Source organism: Bubalus bubalis, chromosome 14 (assembly GCF_019923935.1).
Source record: "Bubalus bubalis isolate 160015118507 breed Murrah chromosome 14, NDDB_SH_1, whole genome shotgun sequence".
NCBI classification, from domain to species: domain Eukaryota; kingdom Metazoa; phylum Chordata; class Mammalia; order Artiodactyla; family Bovidae; genus Bubalus; species Bubalus bubalis.
This window is the reverse complement of record NC_059170.1, coordinates 45,656,828-45,684,110: the sequence shown is the minus strand read 5'-3', so window position 1 is coordinate 45,684,110 and position 27,283 is coordinate 45,656,828. Positions and strand designations below refer to the sequence as shown.

The 27,283-nt window shown below is 44.4% G+C and overlaps 2 protein-coding genes and 1 non-coding gene across 7 annotated transcripts in view; 1 reads left to right on the top strand and 2 right to left on the bottom strand.

The window, feature by feature from the left end:
* Nucleotides 1-16,739, bottom strand: part of SNX5 (sorting nexin 5) — a 25,181-nt gene extending 8,442 nt beyond the window's left edge. The window contains exons 1-9 of one of the 4 annotated variants that reach the window (XM_025264209.3): nt 16,597-16,739; nt 16,268-16,349; nt 5,943-6,047; nt 4,786-4,896; nt 3,839-3,960; nt 2,274-2,397; nt 1,460-1,555; nt 220-325; nt 61-136 (exon numbers count right to left, since the gene is read on the bottom strand). In XM_025264209.3, the coding sequence (XP_025119994.1) occupies nt 61-136; nt 220-325; nt 1,460-1,555; nt 2,274-2,397; nt 3,839-3,960; nt 4,786-4,896; nt 5,943-6,047; nt 16,268-16,318 (791 nt within the window). In that variant the 5' untranslated portion in view covers nt 16,319-16,349; nt 16,597-16,739. Of the gene's footprint in view, nt 1-60; nt 137-219; nt 326-1,459; nt 1,556-2,273; nt 2,398-3,838; nt 3,961-4,785; nt 4,897-5,942; nt 6,048-7,163; nt 7,220-16,267; nt 16,469-16,596 lie in introns of those variants that run through there. The other 3 variants (XM_044928013.2, XM_006077234.4, XM_044928012.2) reach the window with 3 other exon arrangements.
* Nucleotides 10,501-10,736, bottom strand: LOC112578956. Its single transcript, XR_003103396.1, has one exon. It is a non-coding gene; the product is annotated as a small nucleolar RNA SNORD17 (small nucleolar RNA).
* MGME1 (mitochondrial genome maintenance exonuclease 1) lies at nt 16,550-27,283 on the top strand. 2 transcript variants are annotated; one of them, XM_025264211.3, is made up of 5 exons: nt 16,550-16,675; nt 18,871-19,452; nt 22,766-22,985; nt 25,632-25,764; nt 26,112-27,283. In XM_025264211.3, the coding sequence occupies exons 2-5, from the start codon at nt 18,939-18,941 to the stop codon at nt 26,271-26,273; spliced, it is 1,029 nt and encodes a 342-aa protein (XP_025119996.1). In that variant the 5' UTR covers nt 16,550-16,675; nt 18,871-18,938; the 3' UTR covers nt 26,274-27,283. The 2 variants fall into 2 exon arrangements, with proteins under 2 accessions (XP_025119996.1, XP_025119995.1); XM_025264210.3 differs by lacking the exon at nt 16,550-16,675 and adding an exon at nt 16,876-17,020.

Below are 27,283 nucleotides of genomic sequence, written 5' to 3'. Positions count from 1 at the left end.
TAATTGCACAACAGTTTTCAATTAGGGGATGAGAGAAAATGTCTCCCAACAAAAACTTACTTCTTGATGACTGTAGGCTCCTCTAAAGCCAGGCTATGCAAGCAGGCTGCGGTGTGGATATAATCATCTGCGACATCTGTGGGAACAAGGGCAGTCCTTTCATGTGAACAGAGCTGGCACTTGAGCAGAGGTAGGGGGCTAGTGGGTGAGTGCACTCACTTTTATGAGATCTGGTCATCCTGTCAGCCTTTGCACAGGAATCCTTGATCCTGTTGTAATAGTTGATGAGGAAAGTCTTCTCTTGCTCAAAAAAGTCATCTACCTCCTAAAAGGGAAAGAAAAAAGTTTCAAAAAAGCAAAACTTCTACATACGAATATATATTTTATATTTTAAAAATAAGCTTGGGCATAAGAAGTTTAACCTCTAAGGACCAGCGAAATTTAAATAATTTTTTAAATTAACATTTCACACCAGGGATTAGCCAAAGTGAAAGGCTGGCAAGAAACATCGAGAGAACCATTTTGAAGAGCCATTTAGCACAGCCCAGTAAAGCTTGCTGACCTCCTGCAGCAATTCCACTAAAGTGGTGGTCCGGCTAGGTGGGTTGCTACCTTGTCTCAGATACCTGCATTTCTGAAACATGGCCTGGGATGCAATACTGGCATCTGGGGGGCACTGACCAGGGATGCCGAACACCCCTACTATAGACAGGTATCAGCACACCTTCACCGCCACCTAGAGACAGCCCCAGAGCCTCCAAACTTCTGACCAGGCCTGCGTTACCCACATCCTAGTCTCCTTACTCAAGACCACAAGTGGCAAAGTCAGACACCAGACAGTAACTGAGGAGCAAAGAAATAAACCACACCTAGGCTGCTACTGAGAAACCTGGACATCTATTTATGTTCCAGAACAGCACTGTCCAGCAGAAGTAACGTGAGCCAAACGTGCCACTTAGAACTTTCTACTTAGCAGCACAGTATAAAAAGAAGCAGGTAAAATTATTTCTCATGTTTTATGTTTTCTTCATTACTAAAGGCCTACAAATCCAGGGTGTAAACAGAACAGAAACCTCTGTCCCTTAATTACGCCAGGGCACCGCACCAGTCAGGCGCTCAACTCCACACAAGGCTGGGGCTACAGGGACAGTGCAGCTGTGGAGACAGCCGAGACTGGCCACGTAGCTTGTTTTCTTAAGGATAACTGAGTGTCATCTCCTTACAGAAAAGGAGACAACAAAAACCAAAGAGTGAGGCTCTTACCCCTTCTCCTGGGAAAGAACAGGTATTTTGGGAAAATGAGCCAAAGTTCAGTAAGTTGATAAAAATAACCAAAACTTGAAAATATTTCCATTTTGAGAAGCTAATACCATTTGTTTCACAAATACCTATTCTGAAGAAAGAAAAGGTCACCTATTCACACAAAGAGAATTTTCTTAAACAGCTAAAGGCCACTTACCTTAACTCCTGAAAAAAGAACTTCATCAGCACTTTTCACCACACTTTTAAAAAAGCCACCAAACATCTCTTTAGTATTTTTCCGCCTGACACTTAGCTGAAAAGAAATTCAAAATAATTAATGGTACATATATTTTCCATCAAGTTCTGAACACATCCCAAGTAACTGTTCACTAGTATAAGCACATCCAAGACACCTTTAACCCCACTGTAACCACATCTAAAGTGTCAAACAAAACTAAACCTAAGGACAGGTGACAATTCTGACTCAGGAGGTATTCTGAAAAACCATCTATGTATCAAGTCTCATGTGTGTGTGCGTGCTTAGTCATGTCTGACTCTTTTCGACCCCATGGACTACAGCCCACCAGGTTCCCCTGTCCATGGAATTTTCCAAGCAAGATACTTAAAGTGGGCTACCATCTTCTACTCCAGGGGATCTTCCTGGCCCAGAGTCTCTTGCATATTCTATGACTCTGGAGATACTTTGAAAAACTATCTAGGCATCAACTCTTAGTGCCCTTAAATTCTGGGTAGAATTGTTGTTATGCTATTATTCACTGGTTAGAAGACTATGAGGAAATTTGTAAGTCAGTGCTTGTCTCATATATAATGAAGAAAAAGAATGTATTCTTTTAAGGCAACCATATGTCCCCTTTCGATGAAGAAAACTAATGTGGATCAACTTTCAAATAACCCCAAAATTAACTGAAGGGGAAAAGGGAAATCCAACTTTGAAAGTCAACTTTTCAGAAAATATGTATTTTTTTGTACACTGCAATTAAGATTGTGGAAATGCAATTAAAATGACTCACATCTTGATCATATTCCAAAAACACGTGGAAGTTGCGGTCTTTACTGAGAACAGGGTGGGAGGAGAGCCGCTGGAGAAAGACTTCGTGCGAAGACACCGTCTTCTTGAAGACAGCAAGGTACTCCCTGCAACACAGGGCACACGTGCCGCTCAGCCCACCGCCCAGCACCACTCCCGGGATGGCAGCGCGCTGCCCCACAGCTACACACACCTGAACCGGCCCCAAGCAGCCTGGCGTAATGCAGTATCCAGTTAGGTAATGAGGCAGCTCTCATTTGGGAATTTGTGGAATAGCCATGGAAGGGGAAGGAGCCGGCAATGGCACCCCACTGCAGGGCTCTTGCCTGGAGAATCCCAGGGACGGGGGAGCCTGGTGGGCTGCAGTCCATGGGGTCGCACAGAGTCGGACACGACTGAGCTGACTTCACTTTCATGCGTTGGAGAAGGAAATGGCAACCCACTCCAGTGTTCTTGCCTGGAGAGTCCCAGGGACAGAGGAGCCTGGTGGGCTGCCGTCTATGGGGTCACTAAGAGTCGGACACGACTGAAGCGACTTAGCAGCAGCAGCATGGAAGGGGAAGTGACATAACCAGAGTTGATGGACACATCTGTCAAGCCCAAACCCACGTGCAATTACAGCACACAACAATGGCTTCTTTAAAACCATGACAGTCCTTTAATTTTGCAGCCATGTACACAGCCATGTGTCTAACAAAGCTGGGAACTATCAGAAATTACAAAGTGGCTTTATCTCAACCTACACACTCTACGCTCAACAGCAGAAGACCAAGTCTGCAAGTTTGGTGCTCTATCCTCAGAGCTGCCCATGTGGGCCTGGCAGGAGTGTGAGCCCGGGGGCCTAGCTCACCTGGGCCTGTGGCAGCATATTGGCAAAAACTGCTGAAATGGACCCCAATGAATAGGAGAAGGGCAAGAGGAAGGAGCAAGAGGATAGTTCGTGCAAGTCTCCAACTATGGCATAAAGAATCCATTTTTGTTTCAAAGAATTACAATCAGATTAAAATAAGCTTCTTGCAGACCTGGACTTCTTTCAAGCCATCAATGTAGCCATTGTTAGAATGCTTCCTTGTTAACAGCATTTGCTACAATCTAATTTCAACTGTATTTCCAGTAAACAAACGTCAGGGAAGAAAGCTTTTGTACATTACAGTCAAAGGTTTAGTTCTTCACTTTGCCAGACCAACATTCCATGACTCGCATTGTTTACAAAGAGAAAAATAAGTCTATCCAGTATCACCAGGTGGTTCAGTTGCTAAGTCGTCTCCAACTCTTGCAACCCCATGGACTGTACGTAGCCTGTCAGGCCTCCTCTGTCCATGGGATTCTCCAGGCAAGAATACTGGCATCAGTTGCCATTTCCTTCTCCAAGTATCATCAGGGAATCGTTTACAGACCAGGCCCCCACATCCCCATGCAACTCATTGACAGTAGCCATGCAAGTCATTAACTGCTACACTTGAAAACCTTAGCTGGCAGATTCTCTTTGCTGTACAACAGTCATTTTTCTCCTCAGAAGACAGGGCCCCATCAAGGAAAGTCACTTACGCTTCTAGCTCTTGCTTCATCTTGGCAAATTCTTCTTTTGTCATTGACCCTTCACCCTCTCCCAGCTTCTGCATCTTCTCTCGAGGGCCATCGAAGTCGGGCTTGGTCGGCGCCGGCGGGATCTGCAGGCAAGGCACTGACTTCCTGAGCACCCTCACCCCACAGGAGGCGGAGGAAGGGGGGCTCTCTGAAAGTCAACTGTGCTTTTTCTTACCCTCGTTCCTTTTGGCCATTTAAAAAAGAAGGGTCCTTCCTACAACTGGGCACTCACTTTGACATCTGTTCGGTTAACAACTTAATTTATAAGGCAAACTGTATATCCTGCTGCAACTATCTAATTGATATATTACAACCAAGGCTAAAATAAAACCAATGAAGACACAGCATCCAGGTAATAACCTCTGGACTTACAAGGAATTTTTTTATCCCAGGACAAAAGATTATAATTTTGCATGAAGATTCTTAAAACATAAGCTTCAGTACTGATTTTGTTTTAACTATCTGGCCAGATTCTTGGCCTGGCAGGTCAAGCCACATTTCTCTGTCCTTTAAAATCAGCTAAGTCTCTTTCTGTAGCCAGGCATCAACTCTCCACAGCTGAGCACAAAGACAACTGCCTTCTCAGCAGACTACACACACCAACCACCACCAGGAATCAATTCAACCTGACGGCTGAAAGGAAATGCCACACCCAAAAGTAGACAAGACGGTACACCACGGAACTGCTTACCCTCTTAGACTGTAGACTATAAAACTGTGCTTCTAACAGTGTTTTCACTTACTTTAGACTTTACCAGTAACAGCTAACATATACTCTAGTTGACAGATGAACTCAGACTATTTTCACAACCCATTATACAAAGTGGGTAAATCTCTCAAAACAAAATGAATAGCAAAGTATTAGAAACTTGCTTCGATAATTATCTGATTATTCAAAATGCACTTACAATAAGCCCAGCATAGTCTGTAGTTTCAATAAGAGTGTCATGTAGCCACACAAAGTCTTCATGTTGCCTTGTAACGGAAAACTCTGGGCTCTGAAACGTGGGTAGTGTGGTCTGTAAAGAAAAAAACAAAGTGACAGTTAACTACCATTTTCCAAAAAAGTGGTTTGGGTTTCATGCAGTGCACAATGGGAAAAATGCACAATAAATCATCTGGTTTTTAAGAGATCTAATAAAGAACAAAGTGGCAACACACGACCTCCCTACCACCAGGAAAGTCAGAGCTAAGATTCCATGTGTTCTTTAAGGAATTCTAGTCACACAGCTCCACCTTTCAGGTTGACTCACACAGATATACGCACACTGCCTCCTGAGGAACAGGTATGCTAATCACGCACCAGGGCAGCAGAGAAACCCACGAGGGAGAGGACCTCAGAGACACACATGTAGTGGGGAGGCACCCGCCAAGAGCTCTCGCTCAAACGTCCTGCCTCACACTGTGCCTATACCACTTTATCTAGACCTGTACCTCAGATCCTCACCTGTAAGATGGCCATCAGAAAAAATCATAATGGAAATCATGTCCAGAAAATCAGGTCCATGTAACCCCTTTAAAACAGTGCCCGGCATAAGACAAGCACGGAGTACACTTAACTAGCATGGAAGGAGAAAGGCTTAAAATGTTCCTGAAAGGGCTCTGAGAAGTTAAACTTTCTGTAGTTTTCAGACTGGCATAGTGCTTTTGTCAAATGAGAAACCTGGAGAAGAATTAACACAACATGGTAAATCATTTACACTTGAAAATAAAATTTTTAAAATTTGGAGAAAAAGTCTTGAATCATAATAGGTTGGGTGATGGCCAAGAACTGAGCAAAGATGGGAAAAGCAAGCATTTGCCATGCATGCAAATTAGAAACAAAGGTGGAGCTGTGCAGGACTGGTGTGCTTCTCAGGTGGAGCACAAGCCACACTCACACCAGCAAAGTGGGCCCCAGGCTCCCCCACAGTGCACAGGGCTGTAACAGAAGCAGGAATCTGATGAGAGTGAGGAGGGGCCTCACCCAGGAGCACTACCCTTCAGCAGCACTTCGGCTCACACCCACTGTAGCACAGATGTAACCTGGCGCTGTTTTCACTACTGAAGTCATTCTGTCACTTACCTTGGTGTGCACTGTAAATTTGACTTTATCTCTCTCACTGAGTGCATCAGGTATGTCAATCTGAAGCGAGGGATCAACATTCAGGTCCACTGACACAGATCTCAGCTGAAATACATTTTTTAGCTATTAGTCTCAAGTCCACTTTAGTCCTAAAAAAGCATCCATCCAAAAATGGGGAGCTAGTAATAACTTTTAGCAATCTATCCATGACCATTGAGAACAAAGTCAGTTGAGGTATCTATCTGCAACTGTGGGGACAACTGCTCTTAAGTGCATGGGTGGGTCCAGTGAATTCTATAATCTGAGAAAAGCAACTATATGATTCTGATATCATGTGCATTACATACTTTGTGTGAAAAATACATTTAACCAGATACTTAAAGAACTTAAAAAAAAAAAAAGAACTTAAAATAGATAAAAATGAAGTTGTGAACTTCCTACATACATGCCCAAATTACAAAAACATTCAAGAGGTGTTAAAAGTTAGAGGCTGGGATAACTTAGAGACAGAAGGTACAAAGAACAGTTGTGTGGTGTGAGGTCTTGGATGGAGAGAAAAATCCACTCCAGCGTGGACCTATGTATATTCAAGGACTGTCTCAAGGATACGAGAGATCTAGAACAGGAGATGAACTGTAAACACCAACAAAGCCATAAACTATCAGAATTCCACTGTGATTACATATAAATAAAGCAGAAGGGTAAGCACTACCATGGAAACAAAAATACCTGATTTTTGAGAGCTGGAAATTCAAGAGGAAAATAATACTCAACTCCAATTTTGCCAGTTTAAAAAGAATTCTTTAAAGAAGTGTATTTTTGGGGGGAAAGTGGCTAAATGGTTTCCCTTAAAAAAAAATTCCTACTGAATCTAAAATATGGTAAATTCTTTCATTCTTATGACAGATAGGCTGACAGTGGATCTGAAGGCCTGTCAGATGAGAAATTGCATGGATTAAGCATCTCATCCTTCCCCAGGCCCACAACTGTAAGCTAGAGCGGAAGGGAGGCTGCCAGGACACTCTGGGTTACTGAACACAGGAAGATGGAGATGCCAAGTGGAGACTGGACCTAAGAACTAAGATGAGGGAACAGGGATCCCAAGTATTTCCCTCTGAATTCTTTTCTTCAAAATAAAACCACCAAAGACAGAAAAATTGGTTCCATCAGGTATAAAAAGATTAAATATATTTTCTAAAAATGTATGGGATTACTTCTTACTTCTTTGTAGTATCTCAGGAGGAGTCAGTACGTCCCATTTTCCTTCAGCACTGTAACTAAGAAAAAATTTTGATTGCAATAACCAGAGGTAGCCTTATAACAGCTTTCCTAGCTAGAAGAACTAAGCCTCATGTTCTTGCCACCAGAATTGATTTTAACATCAGGTATTTGTGAGACCACAACATACTTAACAGTTCCTGCCATGTCAACCTAAACATGTATTTCAAATAAATTCTTGATGACACCTATGAAATATTTGCTTGTTTGGCTTAATTTTCACATGTCCATTCATGAAATCTCTGCAAACAAAGATAAAGCTTCAAGGTCAGGGATACTTCATTTCATTAGAGCTGCGACTCTGGTTCTTGACACATTTCTGATAAAGCCTCCCTCCTGATAATTCATGACTGGGCAAATACAGTATTCAGAAAGACCTCACAACACACACACAACTCACAACAGTCTGACTGCAGAGAGTACTGGCCACCCGCCTGATCTTATGTTTCTATGTATCAGAATCGGTACATGAATAAAGCTGGTCTGGTTAATGGTGGAAAGAAAGGGCAGACCCGGGGCCAGGACTAAGGAGCATTTTCCTGAGCTCAGCAACAAGGGCCACGTTTCCTGTGACTCTGCTGCCTTGAGGTCACAAATCCTGGCTTCCTCTCAATTTCTGAACATGCTGACAATTCTGTCTAAGTGCCAAGCCCCATAAGCCAGCAAGCACCACCGGCACTGCCTCTGGAATTAGGGCCGGAGCACCCAGGCGGATGTACATGGGCTCATCACAGCAGGAATCAAAGCTGCAATGGGCTTCACAGGTGAACACTGAGGTCGGCCCTGTTCCCACACCTCCAACCTCACAGGTAACTCCAGACTTTTCAGTTTTCCTATCTTCCTTTCTGGTCAGCAAAGCTATTTCATTTTTTACTGTGAGATAGTGTGATAAGGACACAAAATTAACAGAGTCCATTCAAGGTTGGAAAGACTGCACCTTAAGAAGACATCAAGCACCCAGCTTCTTCTCCAGCTGTCATCACAAGAGAGTCCGAACAATCTCACCCCTCAACATGATACAACACCCTTCTCCCACAGACAAAACAATCAACAATTTTAAAAAGACTCAAAACAGATAACATGAAAAGTTTGCATTTGGGCCTTAAAGAATTGTCTTAAGAGTTAGGTGCAAAATTCTGAGTATGCAAACCCTCACCAACTCAAAAACCACCCCTATTCACAAGTCAAAGGAACTTCCTTGTACTGTAGCTCTCCAGACAAGGAAGAGATAAATCACAGAGGAGTAAAAAGTTGCGAAATGTTTCAAGCTTCTAAGTCAGCACTGTATCCTCACTCCGGAAGTATCCAGTGTGATTAAAAGCTCAGCACTCCTTCTGATCTGTCAACAGAACCAACACCCCACAGTCCCATGCCACAGTACCTGCTAAATACATAAACCAACAGGGTGGAGAGTACAGGAGCAGGTGGCACGCCTCCACACAAAGCCCCTACTCACCACCTGTCCCCTAGTTTCAGCAAGCATCCCCAGGCTGCCTCAGCCCCTGGACACTGTGTGAAAGGAGACTTCAAAACCAAGTCTAACCTTAAGCATGTTAATTTTGGTTTTCATCCCCTTAGGCCACTTGTGAGAGCCAAATTTAAAACTTATTTACTCTATGTGGAAGGCAAGTTTAAAAAAAGACTTTCTTTTGCAGATTTCTACAGAAACCACTGCATCACATACAAAGTTTTAGGTGGAATTTCAGTCCCCAAAATACTTATCACATTAACCCTGATAGTAAGGACTACAGTGATCTTTGTGAGAAAAATAGGGAGTAAACAAGCATTTCTTCATTTGGAAAACAAAATTTTAACTGTTTTAAGAAATCTGGGGGGCCTTCCTAATGGTCCAGTGGTTACCAGTTGGTGCTTCCACTATGGGGTGTGCAGATTTGCTCCCTGGTCAGGGAATGAAGATCTCATATGCCTCGTGACCCCCCAGAAAGGGAATCTGAATGCTTGATAAGAGAACTTGAAAAGGAGAAAAAACTAAAACCAAACCCCCATGCACTCTGTCACCTGTTCATCAGAGCTGGGGCACCTGACACTGGCCAAAGGATGGTCTGCAGAGTTCTGAGCTGCTACATGGGGTCCGGATCTCGCACCTGACTCACTTTGGTACAAGGCCAAGTTAACACCATCTGCAAAAACCCCCTCTTCAAAAGGTGAAGCGGTTCAGAGATGGCAAAGAGTACCTCTGTGGCTGGACAACACACAAAGCTCAATTCAGAAATTCAGAACCTTAGGTGGAAGATAAAGTATAAGAAACGTTACCAGTGGCTACAGACTCCAGTTTACACTACTGCCATAGGGCCAAATGACAAAAAAAAATGTGAACAAGAAACCATCTCCACGCTGACTCTCATCTGCTAGAATGAGGTCTAGCTGAACATTACTTAAATCTAACCAGTTTTGTATACATGCAAGAAATTGAATATGCCAGCCCTGGTATTTCCAGCTTAACGTGAATGTTACACGGAAATTGCCACAGGCAGAGGAAAAGCCTGTCTTTCACATTTAAGTGCCTCTCCCTTCTCTAGTCCCGGAGCAGAAAGCACCTGGCCAGCACGGGCTAAACCAGGTTCTTCCCATCAAACTGACGCTCTCTGAAGGATGTTCCTTTGCTATACCTTCACCTGACTGCCTAACATACGGAAGACCCCTACTGGGGACAGGACCAAAACAACAGATAACCCATGGTCTGTAAGCAGCATGGAGCCATTATTTCAGCTGGAAAGGGAGGGATGCCATGCCCAGTCCAATACGCTTTAGTAAGGAAATAAATCCAAAAACGCTCTGCTGCAGAAAATCCAAATTACTGGATTTGCAGCAATTTCTGAAAGCAGATTCACATGATGCATACTTATGAAACATACATTGCTCTGTTACTGTTTCAGCTCACAGGAAGGAAGTGTTCTGTAAGAAATTCTAGTATGACATCTATCTTTCTCTGAATTTCTCTTTATGGTTCAAGTTCTTCTGCCCTGAAGCTAACTGAAACCTGTCTGTGTTCTATGCCAGCTTACCCCTGGAGCACCAGTACATGAAAAACTGAACTATGAGCAACACAAGAGCTCTGCCCTTCCAGGTAGCACTGTATCTGTGGTTTATTTCCTCCCTCCACTACTGTCTCTCCCCTCCCTTTAATTCCAGCCCTGCCAATATCATACCTCAGTCTTCAAGGAACACAGAACCAAAGACTTCCAGAAGATCTGTCTACTCACAAACATAACAGCTACGGAAAGTCACTAATTAAAAACTAGGTAAAGAGCTGCAGCAAGTGATCAGATTTCCACCACTCATCTTGGTGAGATGAGCCCACAGGGACCCATCCCTGCTGACACCAGCCATTCTTACCGGTAGTCCACCAACACACAAGCCGTCCACAGTAGAACACAGCAGACTGCAGGGCATTTGGCAACCACGTAACCCAGAGTTCCCAGAACAGGAACCCAGGCTTGGAAGAAGGTCAGTGCAGCGCACTCAGCGAATGGATAAACTGAATCATCATTTCACAAGGCTGCAAGCCCATGAGCTAGTCAGATGCCAAGATGGAACCAAAGAGATTAAGATGAATCCACTGGCTAAGATGAAATTCATTGAGAAATCCATCTAATTAGAAGATATCCGGATTATTTTCAAGAGTTCACAAGGTGAAAGGCTGAACTACAAGATCTATAAACATCTCCTAGCACAGAAATTCTATTGAGAATCAACATACCACTGCTACAGAGGATGTAGCTGCCACACACGTGCATACGCGCACACACAGACTAGTTCCTTCCTTTCACAGCTGCTGCTGCTAAGTCGCTTCAGTCGTGTCCGACTCTGTGCGACCCCATAGATGGCAGCCCACCAGGCTCCCCCATCCCTGGGATTCTCTAGGCAAGAACACTGGAGTGGGTTCCATTTCCTCCTCCAATGCATGAAAGTGAAAAGTGAAAGTGAAGTTGCTCAGTCGTGTCCAACCCTCAGCGACCCCATGGACTGGAGCCTACCAGGCTCCTCCATCCATGGGATTTTCCAGGCCAGAGTACTGGAGTGGCTAAAACCCTTCATCTACTGCTTCCCTGATAGCTCAACTGGTGAAGTATCTGCCTGCAATGCAGGAGAGCCCGGTTCGATTGCTGAGTTGGGAAGATCCACTGGAGAAGGGATAGGCTACCTACTCCAGTATTCTTGGGCTTCCCTGGTGGCTCAGCTGGTAAAGAATCTGACTGCAATGTGGGAGACCTGGGTTGGATCCCTGGGTTGGGAAGATCCCCTGGAGAAGGGAAAGGCAGAATACTGCAGTATTCTGGCTTGGAGAACAACATGGACTGTACAGTCCATGGGGTCACAAAGAGTCTGACACAACTGAATGACCTTCACCTACTATTTGATCTCATGAAGTCTCCCTACCAAAAGTTCCCACTGTATCAAGTCCACAACTCTTTACAAAGCAGTCTTACTTTATGTTCAACCCAAGATCAAAGAGAAAAATTTGAGGAAAAAAATTTACCTTTACCACCAATAAAGATTACTCAGCAACATGGACAGAGCTGCCTGAGCTTAGGATTGTGTCATCTGAGTTTGAGACACAAAAGGCAACAGAGAGAAGAGAAGGCTGCCTGTTCCTGGTGGAATTCTTGTGTTTAGGTAAAGGTACCACACTTCCCAGGTCTTTCAGATGTAAGCATTTTAACCTCATTTTATCACTCACCAGCTACCCAGCACCCCCCAGCACAACATGCAAGCTTTTTATGTCCTGCTCTTGAGGATGAGGCTGGCAACACTTGCATTTGTGCCCCATACCACAGGCACTATAATGAGACCCAAGGGCTTGTGGAGCTACCCCTCGGAAACAAGTAAACCATAAACTCTTCTGACAGAAAACACGTACCACAGGTTAACATAAGCAACTATTGAGAAAACTACAGTTTTCTCTCCAGATCATGTATCAGTCTGAACAACTTACACCAAATGTGTAAAAAGGAAGAGGGGAAGTCAAGCCAAGGACCCAGTGTCTGTACTGAAAGTCAGTTGCTCTTGCACCTTCACTATTACCTATGTATTTATGTTTTGCCTTTGGGGTACGAGACAGTTGAGAAATTTCACTTTCCCCTTTTAGAGGGGGGTAAATTTCTTCTTACGAGTTACTCCGTAGGGACTTCCCTGATGGTCCAGTGACTGAGACTGCGCTACCCAGTGCGGGGAGGGGGCAGGTTAGATCTCTGGTCAGGGAGCTGGGCAGCTAAAATACATAATCTTTTTTTTTTTTTTTAAGGAGTTAACTCAATGGCTAATCAGAAAATATACAGGTGTTGGGGGTAAGGTATCCTTTCAGGGTGGGGGTTGAAGGAGCAAGTTTCTCACAGTAATGTAAAGATACTTCTCAATTTAGACCCATAGAAAACAAATCTGCTATTCATGCAAGACAAGATGTCCCACCATCCCTTCTCTCTATAAAGCTGGGTTCACTGAAAGGTTGTTTCCGTAAATACTACCTAACTTCACTGCATGTGCCTGTCACCACTGGTCAATGGTACCATATCCACCACTGGTCAATGGTACCATATCCTAATTTCCTCAAGCAATCAGGACAACAGAGAGCAACATATTTAAAAAGCAGGCTTTTAAACCATGTTCTACCCTGCAGCACAGTCTCAGTCAACTTCAATTCTACCCCACACCACTTTGGCATCAGAGCCTCAGGTTTCCACTGTCCAAAGTGGCTGGTGAACTCCAATACGGTAAGTGCAGCAGCCTTTGTAACCCTCCACTACCCAGAACCCTTCACCATCTTTTGATCAGGTTCCTCAATACTGGGTGAAGGCTAATTCTATTAATGTCAAAGACAGTCAACAATGCTTATGTTTTATGCTATTTCTTTAGAATTTATCAAACATCTGAAAAAAACTAGAAACAAACTGGCACATTAAAGATTAGCCTCTAACATAAGCTGACCTACCCCACCATACCATCTTAGAAAGTCTAAACTGGTGATTCTCAACCAAGACATTTGACAATATCTGCATTTATTTTTGACGGCCACTAAGGAAGCCCAAAATGTCTGTCAGTAGTGCTCAGATTAAGAAACCCTGGTTCAAGCTGAAGTCCTACATTATTAGATCTTAGTCTCTTACTAGGTCTCAAACCAAAGGAGAACTTAGATCTCAGAATCCAAAAAATTCTCGCATAATCTCCCTGGGCCATTTCTTCCCACAGCACATCAAGTGGGCAGATCGTGATCTGTCACGGTAGCATTCACAAAGAGAGATCTTAAGACACTCTGTGCAAGCTGCTGATCCAGAACTAAGGCGTGGGCAACTGAGAACTCATACTTCTCGAATTTAAAGTCATGCCATAAACACAGTCAGAGAAGGCAATGGCACCCCACTCCAGTACTGTTGCCTGGAAAAATCCCATGGACGGAGGGGCCTGGTGGGCTGCCATCTGTGGGGTCGCACAGAGTCGGACACGACTGAAGCGACTTAGCAGCATAAACACAGTGGAAAATTCCAGCCCACAAGAATCAGTTACTCTGGACTTTACAGTATTGGTGAAAATTCAGGTTGTCCCTGTAATATAAGTTATAGGACACTCCATCTAGGCTGGTAGAGTGGTGTCCCTACAGACAACTTCCACATGTGTTAACTGCCTGCAGACCAGAGCAGTAGCAGGTGAAACACTGATGACTGGCTCTGAAAAGGAAAACACCATCCAAAGCCTAGGTAACCAACTACTGACAAGTTAAGGTGAAAGTAACAAGGCCAGGCTGCAGTGGGGAGCAGGCTTACAAAGCTTCTGTGTACATTGGCACATTGACTTCAGCTCACTAACAAGAGTCAAAAAATACCCCAGGAGACAATCAGGACCCACACTCCATTTGCCACAGGTTGGCGAGATGCACAGGATCACAACACACACTGAGTCTGTAGGTGGGAATCTAAGTGTGATGTTTAAAGGACCTTGAGGTGAACAGGAGACCTGGAGAACATGCAAATGACTGGAGGCCTGAATAAAATATCTTAGGGGAACAAAGTTCTGCATAACCCAATTTCCCCCCCCAACCATTTAAAAACTACAGACACCTTAGGATGTTGATCCAGCCAGTGTTTGTTGGGCAGGGTGGGGGGGACGGGACGGCGCCTCAGTACTGCACTAATTTATCTTGGAGATGAACCTAAGGGTATCAAAGTTCTAGTTAACTGTTTCAGGGGCTAGACTTGGCAAAACCTTACTTTCCTAAACTTAAGGAACATAACACAATCTTTCCCATCAGTACAGAATTAGTTAAAAACTAAATTAACCATGCAACTGCTTTCTGGGCAAGGGGACAAATCAACACCATCAGCTCAAATGGAAACCACTAAATGGAAGCACCAGGCTACTGGATACAGGCCAATTCTCCTGTTTTGCGAGCCAAAAGTTCTGTAGACGGATTAAAAATCCTCGAGATCAACTATGCTCCCTGACTTATTAGTGGGGCCAACCTTGAAGAACCCCTATCCTCATGGAAATCCCTAAGCAGACAATCGGAAAATTTGAACTTCTAATATTTTCAGCAAAAAAGCAAAACTTTTCAGTTAACAAAGCTATATTACAGCAATATAACTGTCTGCCCAAGATCTGTCCGCCTGTTATTTCACTCTTGTCCCATTTGGAACTCCCTTTTTTGGTGAACATTAAAAACCATTTTAATGTTGGTTTCTTAAAAACCTCAGAGCTCAGTTGGTAAAGAATCTGCCTGCAATGCGGGAGACCTGGGTTCGATCCCTGGGTTGGGAAGAGCCCCTGGAGAATTCCATGAACTATACAGTCCATGGGGTCGAAGAGTCGAACAAGCCTGAACTTTCACTTCAACAACCATCTTAATCCATATCACAGGACCAATATCAGAGATGAGAAAGAAAAACGAAGCTGTGTTAAGAGTAACATTTAAATTTCCTATTTCCTTACTTCTGCAATTAAAAAAAAAAATCGGGGCAATAATTCTATATAGTCCTTTCCTGCAGTCACTAAAACCAGAAGGAAGTAGCCTTCACAATCCTGTCCTGCTGGAGGGTCAGAGGGTGGTGAAGGTACTTAAAACCAAGCAGGGCTATACAATACTAACAAACAGAAAGGTCCACTGAAATTTTAAACGGCAGTGTAAAACTAATTACGGGTTGAAAAAGGAGATGCAAGGTGGGGGATATCAAAATTTCTATTCGGTCATCTAAACTTCTAGAGAGAAAACTACCTTTGGAGTCCCAAGTTCCCACTTCCGGCTTTAGGGAGGGAAAAAAAAATTTTTCAGCTTTCAAAGAAATAAAAACACCCCCAACGAAAACGCTCTCCTTACACTTTTAGTAACTAACCCAGCAGCCGTACAACCGCCACTTATTAGATGAAAAGGTCTGTCCAAAGACCTGTGGACCAAAAAACGTGCTTTGGTTTCTAAAGCGATCGAGTTCCTAGATTACCATTTTTCAATTTTCTGTTAGAAACTTTTTTGTTGACGGTTCTGCACAAACCGCTGTGGCTCACACCAACCCCTGTATTCTCCAAAGTAACTTGTCAAGACAGGACCAATAAAAGCGGAGACCTAATTCGATCTTTAATAGGCTACGGTGACATGCATTTTAGATCTCCAGATTCGAGTGGCAGGGAAGGATAATTTAACATCCACACACGTCTAAAGGGCGAAAAGTTCAGCTATTTGAGAACCTCATAAAATGACACAAGTACCGCAGCGGAGCACTGAGCGCCTTAGTGAAGTTGCAGGGAACACGGGTCCAACTTCGGCCTGGGCGGAATTTCCCCAAAATTTCTGGAGGGGGTGGGGGCGGTTCGGAGCTTCGCTGCACCGCGCAAAGTGGGTCTCACGTGCACCGCCGGGCTCCCCGGGGGAGAGCTGTGTACCGCACAGGCACAGCGTGCGCCCTCTGCCCGGGTCCCGGGAGCGCCCCGGACCACGCGGAGGGAGGGCGGCGGGGTCCCCTGGGGGCCCGTGAAAGGAGCGTGGGGCCCAGAGGCCCGGTGGGGCCTCCCGGCCCGGAGCCCGAGAGCGACCAGGGCCTCACCTTACTGCGGTCCTCCTCCTGCTGCTGCAACACCTCGGGAACCGCGGCCATGGCGACGCGGATCTCGAGCGGGGCCGCCTGGCTGTGCGAGGAGAGAAGAGGCTGGGCCGCCGCCACCGCCGGGGCGCCTCTCAGGGGAAGGGGCGGCCGCGGCCCCGCCTCCGCCAGCCTCCCTGCCCGACGGCGGCGGGAGGCCTCGAGATTCCGCCACCGTCCCAGCAGCCCCGGGAAAGGCGAGCGGCGCCCCCACGTGCTCCCCCAGGGCGGCCTCCCCCGTCCCCGCTGCCGTCCATCTTGGAGCCGGGCAAAGAAGCGACGCGGGGGCCTACCCTCGCTCCGGGCCACCCGGAAGCCGCCAACCGCAGGGCCGCCCTGGGGACGCGGAAACCCAGGGACTCTAGGAGCGAGGTGCGTCTCAAGAAAGGGCAGGCGCGCCTGTGCCGGGGGAATTTATTACTCAGCCAGAGCCCAAGATGGCGACGAGCTCTGACGTCATGAGATCTCGCGAGGAGAAATGGCGCGCTTTGGAGGCGCCCGGGCTCCCGCCGGAAGGGAGGGTTTCCCCACAGAACGCTGGAAAATGCACGAAGCTGGGGGACCAGGGATAGGGGCGGGTCATGAGCGCCGCAGTGCTTGCTGGGGCCGCCCTGCCTGGGCGGGGCCTAGCCTGAGGGCAAAGCGCGGGACGGACGAAAGGACCGGCCCGTGGAGACGTTCGCGCGCTGAAGCTAGCGGAGGGCACCGGCTTCTGAGGTACCTCCCTGCCGGCTGTTCCCTACCGTGATTCTCGCGCGAGGAGTCGCTGCCGGCCTGGTCCTGTGGGGCTCCGCCGAAGCGCGTACATGGCGGCGGGGCCCTACTGACCGCCCCTGGCGATTCAGACCGGTTGGGAGCGCGAGTGCCCAGTCTTGAATGGATCCTAGCGGCGCCCACTGTAGGGGATGTGAGGGGTTAGATGAGAGCTGTCCCTCCATGCTGCTTATCAGAAAGTCTGATTTTCAGTCTTATGGTTACCTGGGGAGAAGGGGGGAGGAATAAATGGCAGATTTGGGAGTGACATATTGTTGCTCTTGTTCAGTCGTGCCCGACTCTTTGCGACCCATGGACTGCAGCCCAGCCGGTGGACTGCAGCACGCCAGACTTCTGTCCTCCACCGTCTTCTGGCGTTTGATCAAATCCATGCCCATCAAGTTGGTGACGTGAGCTTCCCTGGTGGCTCAGACGGTGAAGATAGTGGTGCTCTCTCACCGTCTTATCTTCTCTTGCCCCCTTCTTCCTTTGCCTTCAATCTTTGCCAGCATCAGGGTCTTATTGGAAAGACCCAATCTTTCCTTATTGGAAAGACCGCTCTTCACATCAGGTGGCCAAACTATTGGAACTTCAGCAGCAGCCCTTCCAGTGACTATTCAAGGTTGATTTCCTTTAGGATTGACTGGGTTTGATCTCTTGGCTGTCCAAGGGACTCTCAAGAGTCTTCTTCAGCACCACAATTTGAAAGGGTTGTGGCACATACCCCACTACTTCTGAAGAAAGAAATGGTAACCCACTCCAGTATTCTTGCCTAGAGAGTCCATGGGGTAGCAAAGAGTCGGACACCACAGCACATATGCAAACAAGGACCTGCTGTAAAGCACAGAAAACTCTACTCGATACTCTGCAGTGGCCTATATGGGATAAGAATCTTAAAAGAGAGGGGATATATGTGTATGTATAACTGACTCACTTTGCTCTACACCTGAAACTAATATAACACTGTAAATCGGCTATACTCCAATAAAAAATTTTTTTTTTCCAGAAATCTGATGTTTAGGGATTAGTGGTTAAACTGCTAAATGTGACCACCAGGCCCCTCTAGCGTCCTGTCCTGTGTTTCTTTGTATCACACAGCTCCCTTCATAGGCCGCAGTTGGCACCATAGTGAGTGTTAGGGACACGTTGTTCCAAGCTGTCTACTATTTCACATTTAACAAATGCTGGTGCTTCAAAAGTAGTTTTGTACAAATAGTACGAATTCAAAGCTCAGCTGCAGGACAAGAAATTGATTGATAAGCTGTTGGGACAAGGAATAGCAACTTTATTTGGAAAGCCAGCAGACCCAGAGGATGGTGGACTAGTGCCCCAAAGAGCCATTTTTCCAGAGTTAGAATTGAGACTCCTTTTATCCTAAAAGAGGAGGGCATGGCACTGGTTGTTGCACACTTATTGGTGCAGGAATCCTTTGTTCTTGTAGCTGCCCAGGGAGGTCTGGTCACAATGCTCCTAAAAACCTCAAACGACAATTATTTTCTGTTCTGTAACTTTTTATGCTTGGAAACGTGTTAATACCTTTAAAGATCAGAACTGTGAGAATGGGCCCTCCTGTATATTCCAGGCTATAGGCATAACATTCTCCTACAAAAGGTGCAAAGCCCACATTAAGCCCCGGCAGGGAACTACGGTTAGAATTAAAAGAATAGATCCAATATGGAGTCAGGTTTGTTCTCTGTTAAAACATGTCGAAAAACTTATTGAATGCAATTTTAAAGAGCAGTATCATACCGTTGCAGCTTTCACTTTGATAGTTCAAACATTTAACACATCTAACACCACTTTCTCTTTGATAGGAAAGCAAAAATTAAAAAGGCCTTCAACGTTACAAGTATACCAGAGGGAAGTGAAAAAAAGTCTAAAAATGGAGGTATTTCAGACCATCTGCAGACAGCTTCAGAGTTCAAAGAGATTTTTTGTAGAAGCAGCCCCCCGTGTTGTTTTCTCCACTTCCTCTTATTTGTGTGGCCGGAAGAAAAGAGTGAACCCTTATGAACAAGTGGACCAGGAAAAATACTCTGATTTGGTCAGGTCTGTCTTGTCATTCAGAGGCCATGCTCGGACTCCACAGTCTCTGTTCGAGGAAGATGCTTTACTCTATGGACCGGTGAGTAAGAGTAAGGCCCCAAAGCAAGAAGAAGAAGCAGGAGTTCCACAAAACTGGTTTCCTCTGTTCAATCCAGAGAAAAGCATAAAACCAGACCCGGCAAGGGATCCTTCAGTTCCTCTGAAAATCCCTTTGCAAAGGAATGCGATACCAAGCGTGACCCGAGTCCTGCAGCAGACCATGACGTCAGAACAGACTTTCTACCTGGAGAAGTGGAGGCAGCGCATGATTCTGGAACTAGGAGAGGATGGCTTTGCCGAATATACTTCAAGTAATCTTCTCAATCCTGATTCTTACGGTTATTATGTTTCCCAGAGTAGAAGGCACCCCTATAGCTAAGGAGGAGCTCTTTCAGATGATAGTATTAACAGCGTTTTTTTATAACTCACTTCATTATCATGACAACCCTATGAAGCACAGATACCATTATCCCCATTTTACAGATAAAGCAGAGAGATAAATACTTCGGCTAAAAGATGTATAAAATTCATTTGTTTTATAAGCTATAGACTTAAGTATTAGAATTTCCTGTTTTTTTTTTTTTTTAATGAAATAGTTGATCATCACATAATGGAGTTCTAGTTGTTGCTAGGCTTTCTGTTCAGAATCTAGTAAATGCCCCTTTGGTCTGTTTATCAGCAGTGACTGACTCGTAAATTTAAAGACGCAATAAGTCAGAATGTGTGATCTGTATTTAGATCTTAGTAAACTGAGGTAGATGTTCAGAGCCTGCAACTCCTGTCCTAACTCACTAACTTGAACAACCAAGGAGAATAGCTTTTGTAAAACAGATTCCACCCAAAAGCAAGATGAAAGAAGAGAACGTTAGTACAGGTGAATTCGTTGCTCCCCAGCAGGATCACAGTTGTTAAAGCTAAGTTTGCACTGAGCATCCTTTAGTCCGCACTTCCCAGAGTGCAGGACATGCACCCATACTGGTCCAGAAGCACTTTAATTTTTAATACAGGAGTAATACTTATTTTGAGGCATCTTAGAACAAAGATATGTGTATGCATAACACATTAAACTTGTTGTCACATGTGTTTTAAAGGAAAAATGTTAAGTATTTAGGTGGTGTTTGGATATGGCGAAAATGGTCAAGCCCTATATAAATTCCTCAGCTGCCTCAGCCAAGGACTGCATGCTGGGGCTGACTACCTTCTTAACGTGGTTAATTAGTAACAACAACCAAATTTCTCAGCTTGTTAAACAAGCAACATTTTTTTAAAATATTTTAATGGCATTTTAAGTTTTTTATCTGAAACACTAGAATTTAAAATGGACATTGTTTCCTATGGAAAGTTTTGTTTTGTTATATTCTTTTTAAACCAGAAACAGCTTGTGGGAATCTAAGAAACCTGTTGGGATGTTGTGTACCTAGGTCTGTAGCTCTTGGCACAAAGGAAGGAAGTACTTTGCTGGCTCTTTGATAAAGGAGAGGAGTTGTTTGGTTTGAGCCACCCCAATATCCCAGGAAGAAAGAAAACTGGTTGACTCCATGAAGTCAACTTTATAGATCTAGATTACTATGATATGATTTCTCCGTCAATTTAGGATCAACCTTAAACAGGCAGAATTAATTTTTTTTTTTTTAATAATGGGGCAGTCACATACAGATTCATGTCATGGCCCAAAATAAAGAAGAAAGAAAAAGAGCAGGAAGGGACGTCCCTGGCAGTCCAGTGGCTCCACTGCAGCAGCGCTAGTTCCATCCCTGGTCAGGGAACTAAGATGCCACATGCTGTACAGTGGGACCAGAAAACCCCAAAACATAGGGTCATTTTCCCAAGCACCAATTTACCTTTGAAGATTGCAGAGGATAAGAAAGTCTGACTTTGATTTATACTTGTATTGATCCTAATGGGAAAGCTGGGGTTTATTTTTTCCGTTTTTTTTTTTGTTTGTTTTGCTACATTGAATATTTGTTAATTCTAAAATACCCATGCTTGTCAGTTAGAATATAGGAGATTCATGATTTTTTTGTTGTTAATATAAGACTTGAAAACACTGCACTTTTATTCCTTTAATTTATTCAAGGAACACTCTAACTTAATTGCTATCTGCAATAATGCTTAAATCTTTTAAAATTTATTTTCACAAGTTGAATCATGTTTAATGTTCTTAACTTTACTGTCCTAAGGGATCCTGTAACCCAGATCCTCATGTTTGCTGCCTTGCACTTTACATGTGAAGAGCTCGCTAGGGGTGAAGACTGCACTGGAGAGTGGGTTGTCTCTTAGCTTGGCTCTTAATAAAGCCGTTTTTCTCCTTCCTGTTTTTAACATGTTTGTGTTCTGCTTCATTAAAGCTAATCTGTAGATGAAAACTACACTTCTTTTCCCTAGGTTTTAATTCCATAAGTCTTAAACATTTGTAGGCCTTTTATGTACTGATAAGTCCAGTTAAGCCAGGAAAATTTGGAGTGGAATAACTTAGGTCCTCAGTTGAATTTCACTTCACTTTCTAAGTTGTGTCCCCAGAGCAATTCCATTTTTTGCCAGTAATAGAACTGACCTTTCAAAAATCTTTGTAAAAACAACTTGGCAAAGGTACTATGGTTCAACATTGCCTCATTAGCTGAGATGACTCCCCATTTTCTGTGGGTGTGTCTCCAAGCACATCTGTTTCCTCCTCTGTTTCTGTGTGTCACTCTACCTGATGGCCCCTGAGTTTTCTTCTTGCTCTACTGGGTGATGGGCTGGAGTGAGCATGGACTCTGAGGCCAGGCCCAGGCAGCTTTTTGCTTTTGGGCAGTTTAATAGCCACTGCCTGGGCCTCATTAAAATGGGGGTGAAGAGCCTTATCTTGCCAGGTTGCTGTGTTTGAAAGATAAGTTTGAAAGTGCCAAACTTAGTGCTTAGCATAGCAACACCCTCTGTCTTTCCTTCCTTAATCAAGAGTCAAGTGAATATATAATATATCTCGCACTTGTTGAATGTTTGTGTCCTCTTTTTCTTAACTTAAAAGTGTATGAGGAAAAAAAAAACGAGGACAGAGCCACTATCTCTGCTCTCATCCTAAAAGCAAGCGCAGGTGCAGAATGTCATGTTTTCCTCCCCTCCCCCAAGCCCCACAACGTTAATCCCTGCATGCCTTGATTTTCATGCCTTTCCTGTCACTAAGCCTATTGGTAAAGGACGCCTCCACCAGTGTTCATAAGTCAGATTTGGTTGTAAAAAGAACCATAAACAAGTGCAGTTCTCTAAATGTCTAACAACTGTCACAGCTGGTTAACTTCCTGGTTACCTACATTAAATGAATTCTAAGATTCACAGTGCTGTGTGAATTCACTAGGTGTGGTCCTGCAGCCCCCAAATCTTCAATTCTAGCTTTGGCCTAATTCTACTAGAAATGCTTCATTTTAATCCATTGTATTATCTAAGCTCTTCTAGTCCCTTTTGTTCTCAAAGTGCGTTCTTAGATTTCACAGGAGGCCGAAATACAGTTTCTTAGAGGTTATCACTTAAAGGAAATTCATGTGATTTTTAATTTCACTCTTCAGAGTCTTATAGAGTATTTGTTCTTTAGTACTAGCTTTGTTTGGGGTATTTTTTGTTGTCCCTTTCTTCTGATTTTCTTTTCAGACATGTTTTTACAAGGGAAGCAGTTTCATGAAGCCTTGGAAAGCATACTTTCACCCCAGGGGAACTTAAAAGAGAGAGATGAAAGTCTTCTTGAATCTGGCTACATCCAAAGTGTGCAGCATGTTTTGAAAGACATCAGTGGAGTGCGGGCCCTGGAAAGTGCGGTTAAACATGAGACCTTACAGTATGTGGGTCTGCTGGACTGTGTGGCTGATTATCAGTAAGTATATTTGATTTTTCACATCAAGTGTGGAGGTGAGTTAATTCTGGATGGACGCATGGTTCCCATCCAGCACTAGTTTTTCCTCTCAACTCCTGCTTCAAGGTAGAGCCTGTGCTAAGTCACATCAGGTGAGAGCCACATCATCCTTGTCAATCTAAGTGCCCAAGTCAGGGTGTTTGGCGGAGGAAAGGTGTAACTGTCCAGTATGGCTAGGATGGCCTGTTTTCCAGCATGTCCGCCCGCCCCCCCACCCTCAGGCAAGGTACCAGCCATAAGATCCAATCTGATTCCTGCATTGTTTTTCCTGTTTCTCTAAAAATGACACCTTGGTCCATTGGCCCTGAAAATCAACTTTCTTCAAGGCTTCCATGCAGTGTTTGACATGCATAGGAACACTGAGCTCACTAAAACTTCCTGTGATCTTTAAATTGCTGCTGTTACTGTTTTCCCCACTTACTCCAGATTTCAAGGGTAGATATAATCTGCAGATATCCATATTCCCCAAAAAAGCATGTGAGCAATAAAGACGGTGGGGGCAAAATCTGTTAGTGTAACCTTTGGAACTCTGGTTAAAAGGTACTGGGCTCTGGAGACACGCTGCCTGAGTTTGGTTTCTGGGTTTTCTTCTTAACTTTGGGCTACTTATTTAGCTTCTCTGTACCTCCATTTGTTCATCTGTAAAATAGGACAAATAATAGTACTTACCTCACAGGTTTGTTACAGAGGTTAAATGAGACATTCCTGGTACAGTACTTAAAATGTATACTATCTGTTCAGAAAGTGTTAGCCTTGTTATTTTGACCCTCTTCTGTCTTTTTAACTGCTGTTTAGTCTGAATGAACTGTATCCACTTCCATATTTGGAGCTCTCAGGTTATTTCTAGAGTTTCAGAGTTACAAACTGTAGCAGTAACCAGGTCTCCTTGTGTTCTGTCCAGACAGTTTTTTTCGGCAGGTGCACAGGTTCATTGGTTTGTTTTGGTGAGCAACCTATGAGATATGAGTAAATCCAGTCGATCTGAAGTAGGCCTGGGCACAAATAGTTCTTAAATTCTCCAGGCACTTGTCACTTGCACCCGGGATATCAAACCATTGCTCTGTGGTACAGACCTGAAAGGGAAATTGTGGGGTCACAGGGAACAGGTGTTTTAACACTGTGTCTCATCATTCCAGTCTGCGTTTCAAAATAAATTAGGGTAAGCACCTTTTCATTTGTTAAAGAGCTATTTGTGGACTGTCTTACTGCAATTTTAATTTGGGTTTATACTATTAAGATTTTTTTTCCATAATATTAAGTTCTATAAGTAATAGTACATTTCTGGAAACAGTGGTACATGGCAGAAGTCGATACTGTAGGCTATTTTGATTTTATCGAGAGAACTGGGAATGGCAGCCCCCTGGGGATGCTAGGGCCTCTCTTTGTTTGCAGAGATTGTCAAGCTTTACAGAATGGAAAACAGTTACAAAGATGATGTGTAACCTCTACATCTGCACCATCCAGTAGGGCAGCAGTGGGCCCTATAGACCACTAAGCACTTGACTGGGGCTGGTCCAAACTGACGTGTGCTGTAAATACACAAACTAGATTTCAGGAAGTTTGCACAAAAAACAATGTAAAATATCTCATTAACAACTTTTTAATGTTAATTATATACTGAAATGATCATATTTTGGATATATTGGGTTAAATAAAATGTTAAGATTTTACGTTTCTTTTTGGATGTAACTACTGGAAAATTTTAAATGGTGTGTATAGCTCACATTTTCTTTCTTTTAGATAGCGCTCCTCTAGCCTGGTTTTATAAATACCTTGCATAGGTTCTAACTCCAGGGCTATGTTAACAGGAAGATCTCCCTCTGAACAGCTGGTTTTGAACCTGAAGTCAAGGCAGAGCAGTAAGAGTGCTTGAGGGTCACTGGTTCTCAACCCATCCGCCTTGCAGTCCTTTTGACATGTGCGGTTGGCAAGTGTAAAACCCTACCAGGATGGGGGAGAGGGAGGAATGTACTAGTTATTTTACTAAAAAAAAATGTGGCAGGACTTTTTTTCTTTTCCCAAGATCCCTAATAGAAAGTAATATATCCCTGCCCTGTGTGTAAACTTCTAGGACAGGAACCAGGTCTTCTCATTTGAATTTCTACATATTGCTGGTACCTTTTAAGTGTTGATGGACTTGAGCTCCAGGTTTGCTCTCTGAGGCGCCATGATGCTTGGTCCCTTACAATGGGGACTTTGCTGCTGGTCTTTTGTGGTTCATTCTGATAGACGTTTGAAGCAAAATCAACAAAGATAATAGCAGATGTAGTTTCAATTCCCTTGTCAACTATTAAACTGTAGAGGTCCAAAGAGAAGCCTAGAAAGTTTAGAGGCTTTCTCTGGGGAGACTGTTTCCCAGCCCTGGCCCTGGGCCCTCACTGCAGCCCTGTGGTCAACCCCTTCACACGTCGTCACTGACCTGAATGAAGGGCTCAATACCTCTTCAGTTCCAAGGAAAGCTCAAGAGGGCTGTCTGCTTGGAACTGGGGGCAATGGAAGCCATAGTCATTGGGTGACAAGCAGCAAACTATAGTAAGAAGAGGGTTAACCTAACAGAGTCTCAGTTTGAGCTGTCACCTTCAAGGGCTTCCTTTGGTTTCTCTCTAGGGGCAAGCTTTGTGTGATTGATTGGAAGACATCAGAGAAGCCAAAGCCTTTCATCCGAAACACATTTGACAACCCACTGCAAGTCGTGGCATATGTCGGTGCTGTGAACCATGACGCCAACTACAGCTTTCAGGTCAGGATGCAGAGCCTGGCTTGCTTCAGGCTTTGCCCATGCCAGGCCATAGTGCCTTCAAGTTCTGTCCTGTGTGTATCTGACCTCTTCCTCTGTTCTGTCCTTCTGCACTTCACACAGCACTTTCCCCACTTCCTGGGCTTTTTGTTGTTAATAGTTCTTCAATGATCACAGCGGGTTCTTTATGTTCATCTTTCTGTTCTTGTGTATCATCAGCCCATCTTAGAAACTGAGGCGGGAGCTCTCACTGCTGATTGTTTTGCTCTGGGCTTGCCCTGGAGTGAGAAGGGACCGAGCCTCAGTCCTGGTGCTGCTGCAAACTCTGGAATCACCCTGCTCTTTCCTAGGTGCAGTGCGGCTTGATCGTGGTGGCCTACAAAAACGGGTCCCCCGCCCACCCACATTTCATGGATGCCGAGCTCTGCTCCCAGTACTGGGCAAAGTGGCTTCTTCGACTGGAAGAATATACAAAGAAGGAAAAGAACCAGAATATCCAGAAACTAGATTAGGGGCAGGAAGCCTCATGGGAACAGGAAGCGCTTGTTCACAGTCGGGAAGTTATGTCGCTGTTTGCTGTGATCTGAGATCAGGTGCCATAGGGTCTGAGAGCTGCATCAACACAGGCGCAACCAGTAACTTGGTGGAATTACTGCAACCAAAAAGGTGAAGCCAGAAAAGTTAAATTCAAAGAATCAGACTCGTGCCCATAAAAGACCAGCTCCGCTACCTCTGGCTGGCATTTCCCTGGATAAGGGGCAGGCAGCACTGGACTGGCACAGTGTTGGTGACTCTCAGACCTTCTGTGTCCAGGGCAGGACATTCAGTCTTCACACTGAGACATTCAGGGCGGTGAGGTTTGGTGTGCCAAGCGCTTCCCTGGGGCACACCACGGGGATGGGGCCACACACCCCCAGGGTGTGTATGCAGTGAGAATTCCTATCAGCTAACTGCTTCTGCCAGTGGAGGTTCCTAAATCATGCCTTAGGTTTTGGGGTTCCCTGTATTTCATATGAGGAAGAAAGCATCCATTTACCATTTTTAAAGAATAAACATGTGATCTCTTAGCCTCCAGTAAACATTGCTCTCTGGAAAGATGGTGCACACTCCCCATATCGTTGCATTGCCCTTTGGCCTTCCTCCAGGTAATTCTCAGAAGCAGCTGGGCCCTCTCTGAGAACCGTACTTCTGGGTATTTTGGTAGCTATCTTCTGGTTTGAGTCAAGGAACCGTGTACATGGAGAAAATTGTTTATGGAATTTTCCAGCTACAGGGAATAATAATGACATGTTTTGGGTTGTTTTTTTTTGTTTTTTTCTGTGATCAGTGATAAAATTGATTAGTAGTCACTGGGTTTGGGAAACCTAAATAAACGCCCACTACCGCCCTGAGGGATGGCTCCCTGTTTCATGGAGTAGGTTAGCACTTAAGTTACAGTTGCTATCTTAAAATAGTAGGTGCTACAGTCACTTTTTGCTTTCATTAGCCATTAATTATAAGAAATAAAAGATGAAGTAAAGGC

Coding starts and splice junctions, on each gene's coding strand:
- MGME1 (XM_025264211.3), top strand. CDS start 18,939: ATGGAGGTATTTCAGACCATCTGCAGACAGCTTCAGAGTTCAAAGAGA. Junction 19,453..22,765: donor CTTTGCCGAATATACTTCAA/GTAATCTTCTCA, acceptor TTTTCTTTTCAG/ACATGTTTTTACAAGGGAAG. Junction 22,986..25,631: donor GACTGTGTGGCTGATTATCA/GTAAGTATATTT, acceptor GTTTCTCTCTAG/GGGCAAGCTTTGTGTGATTG.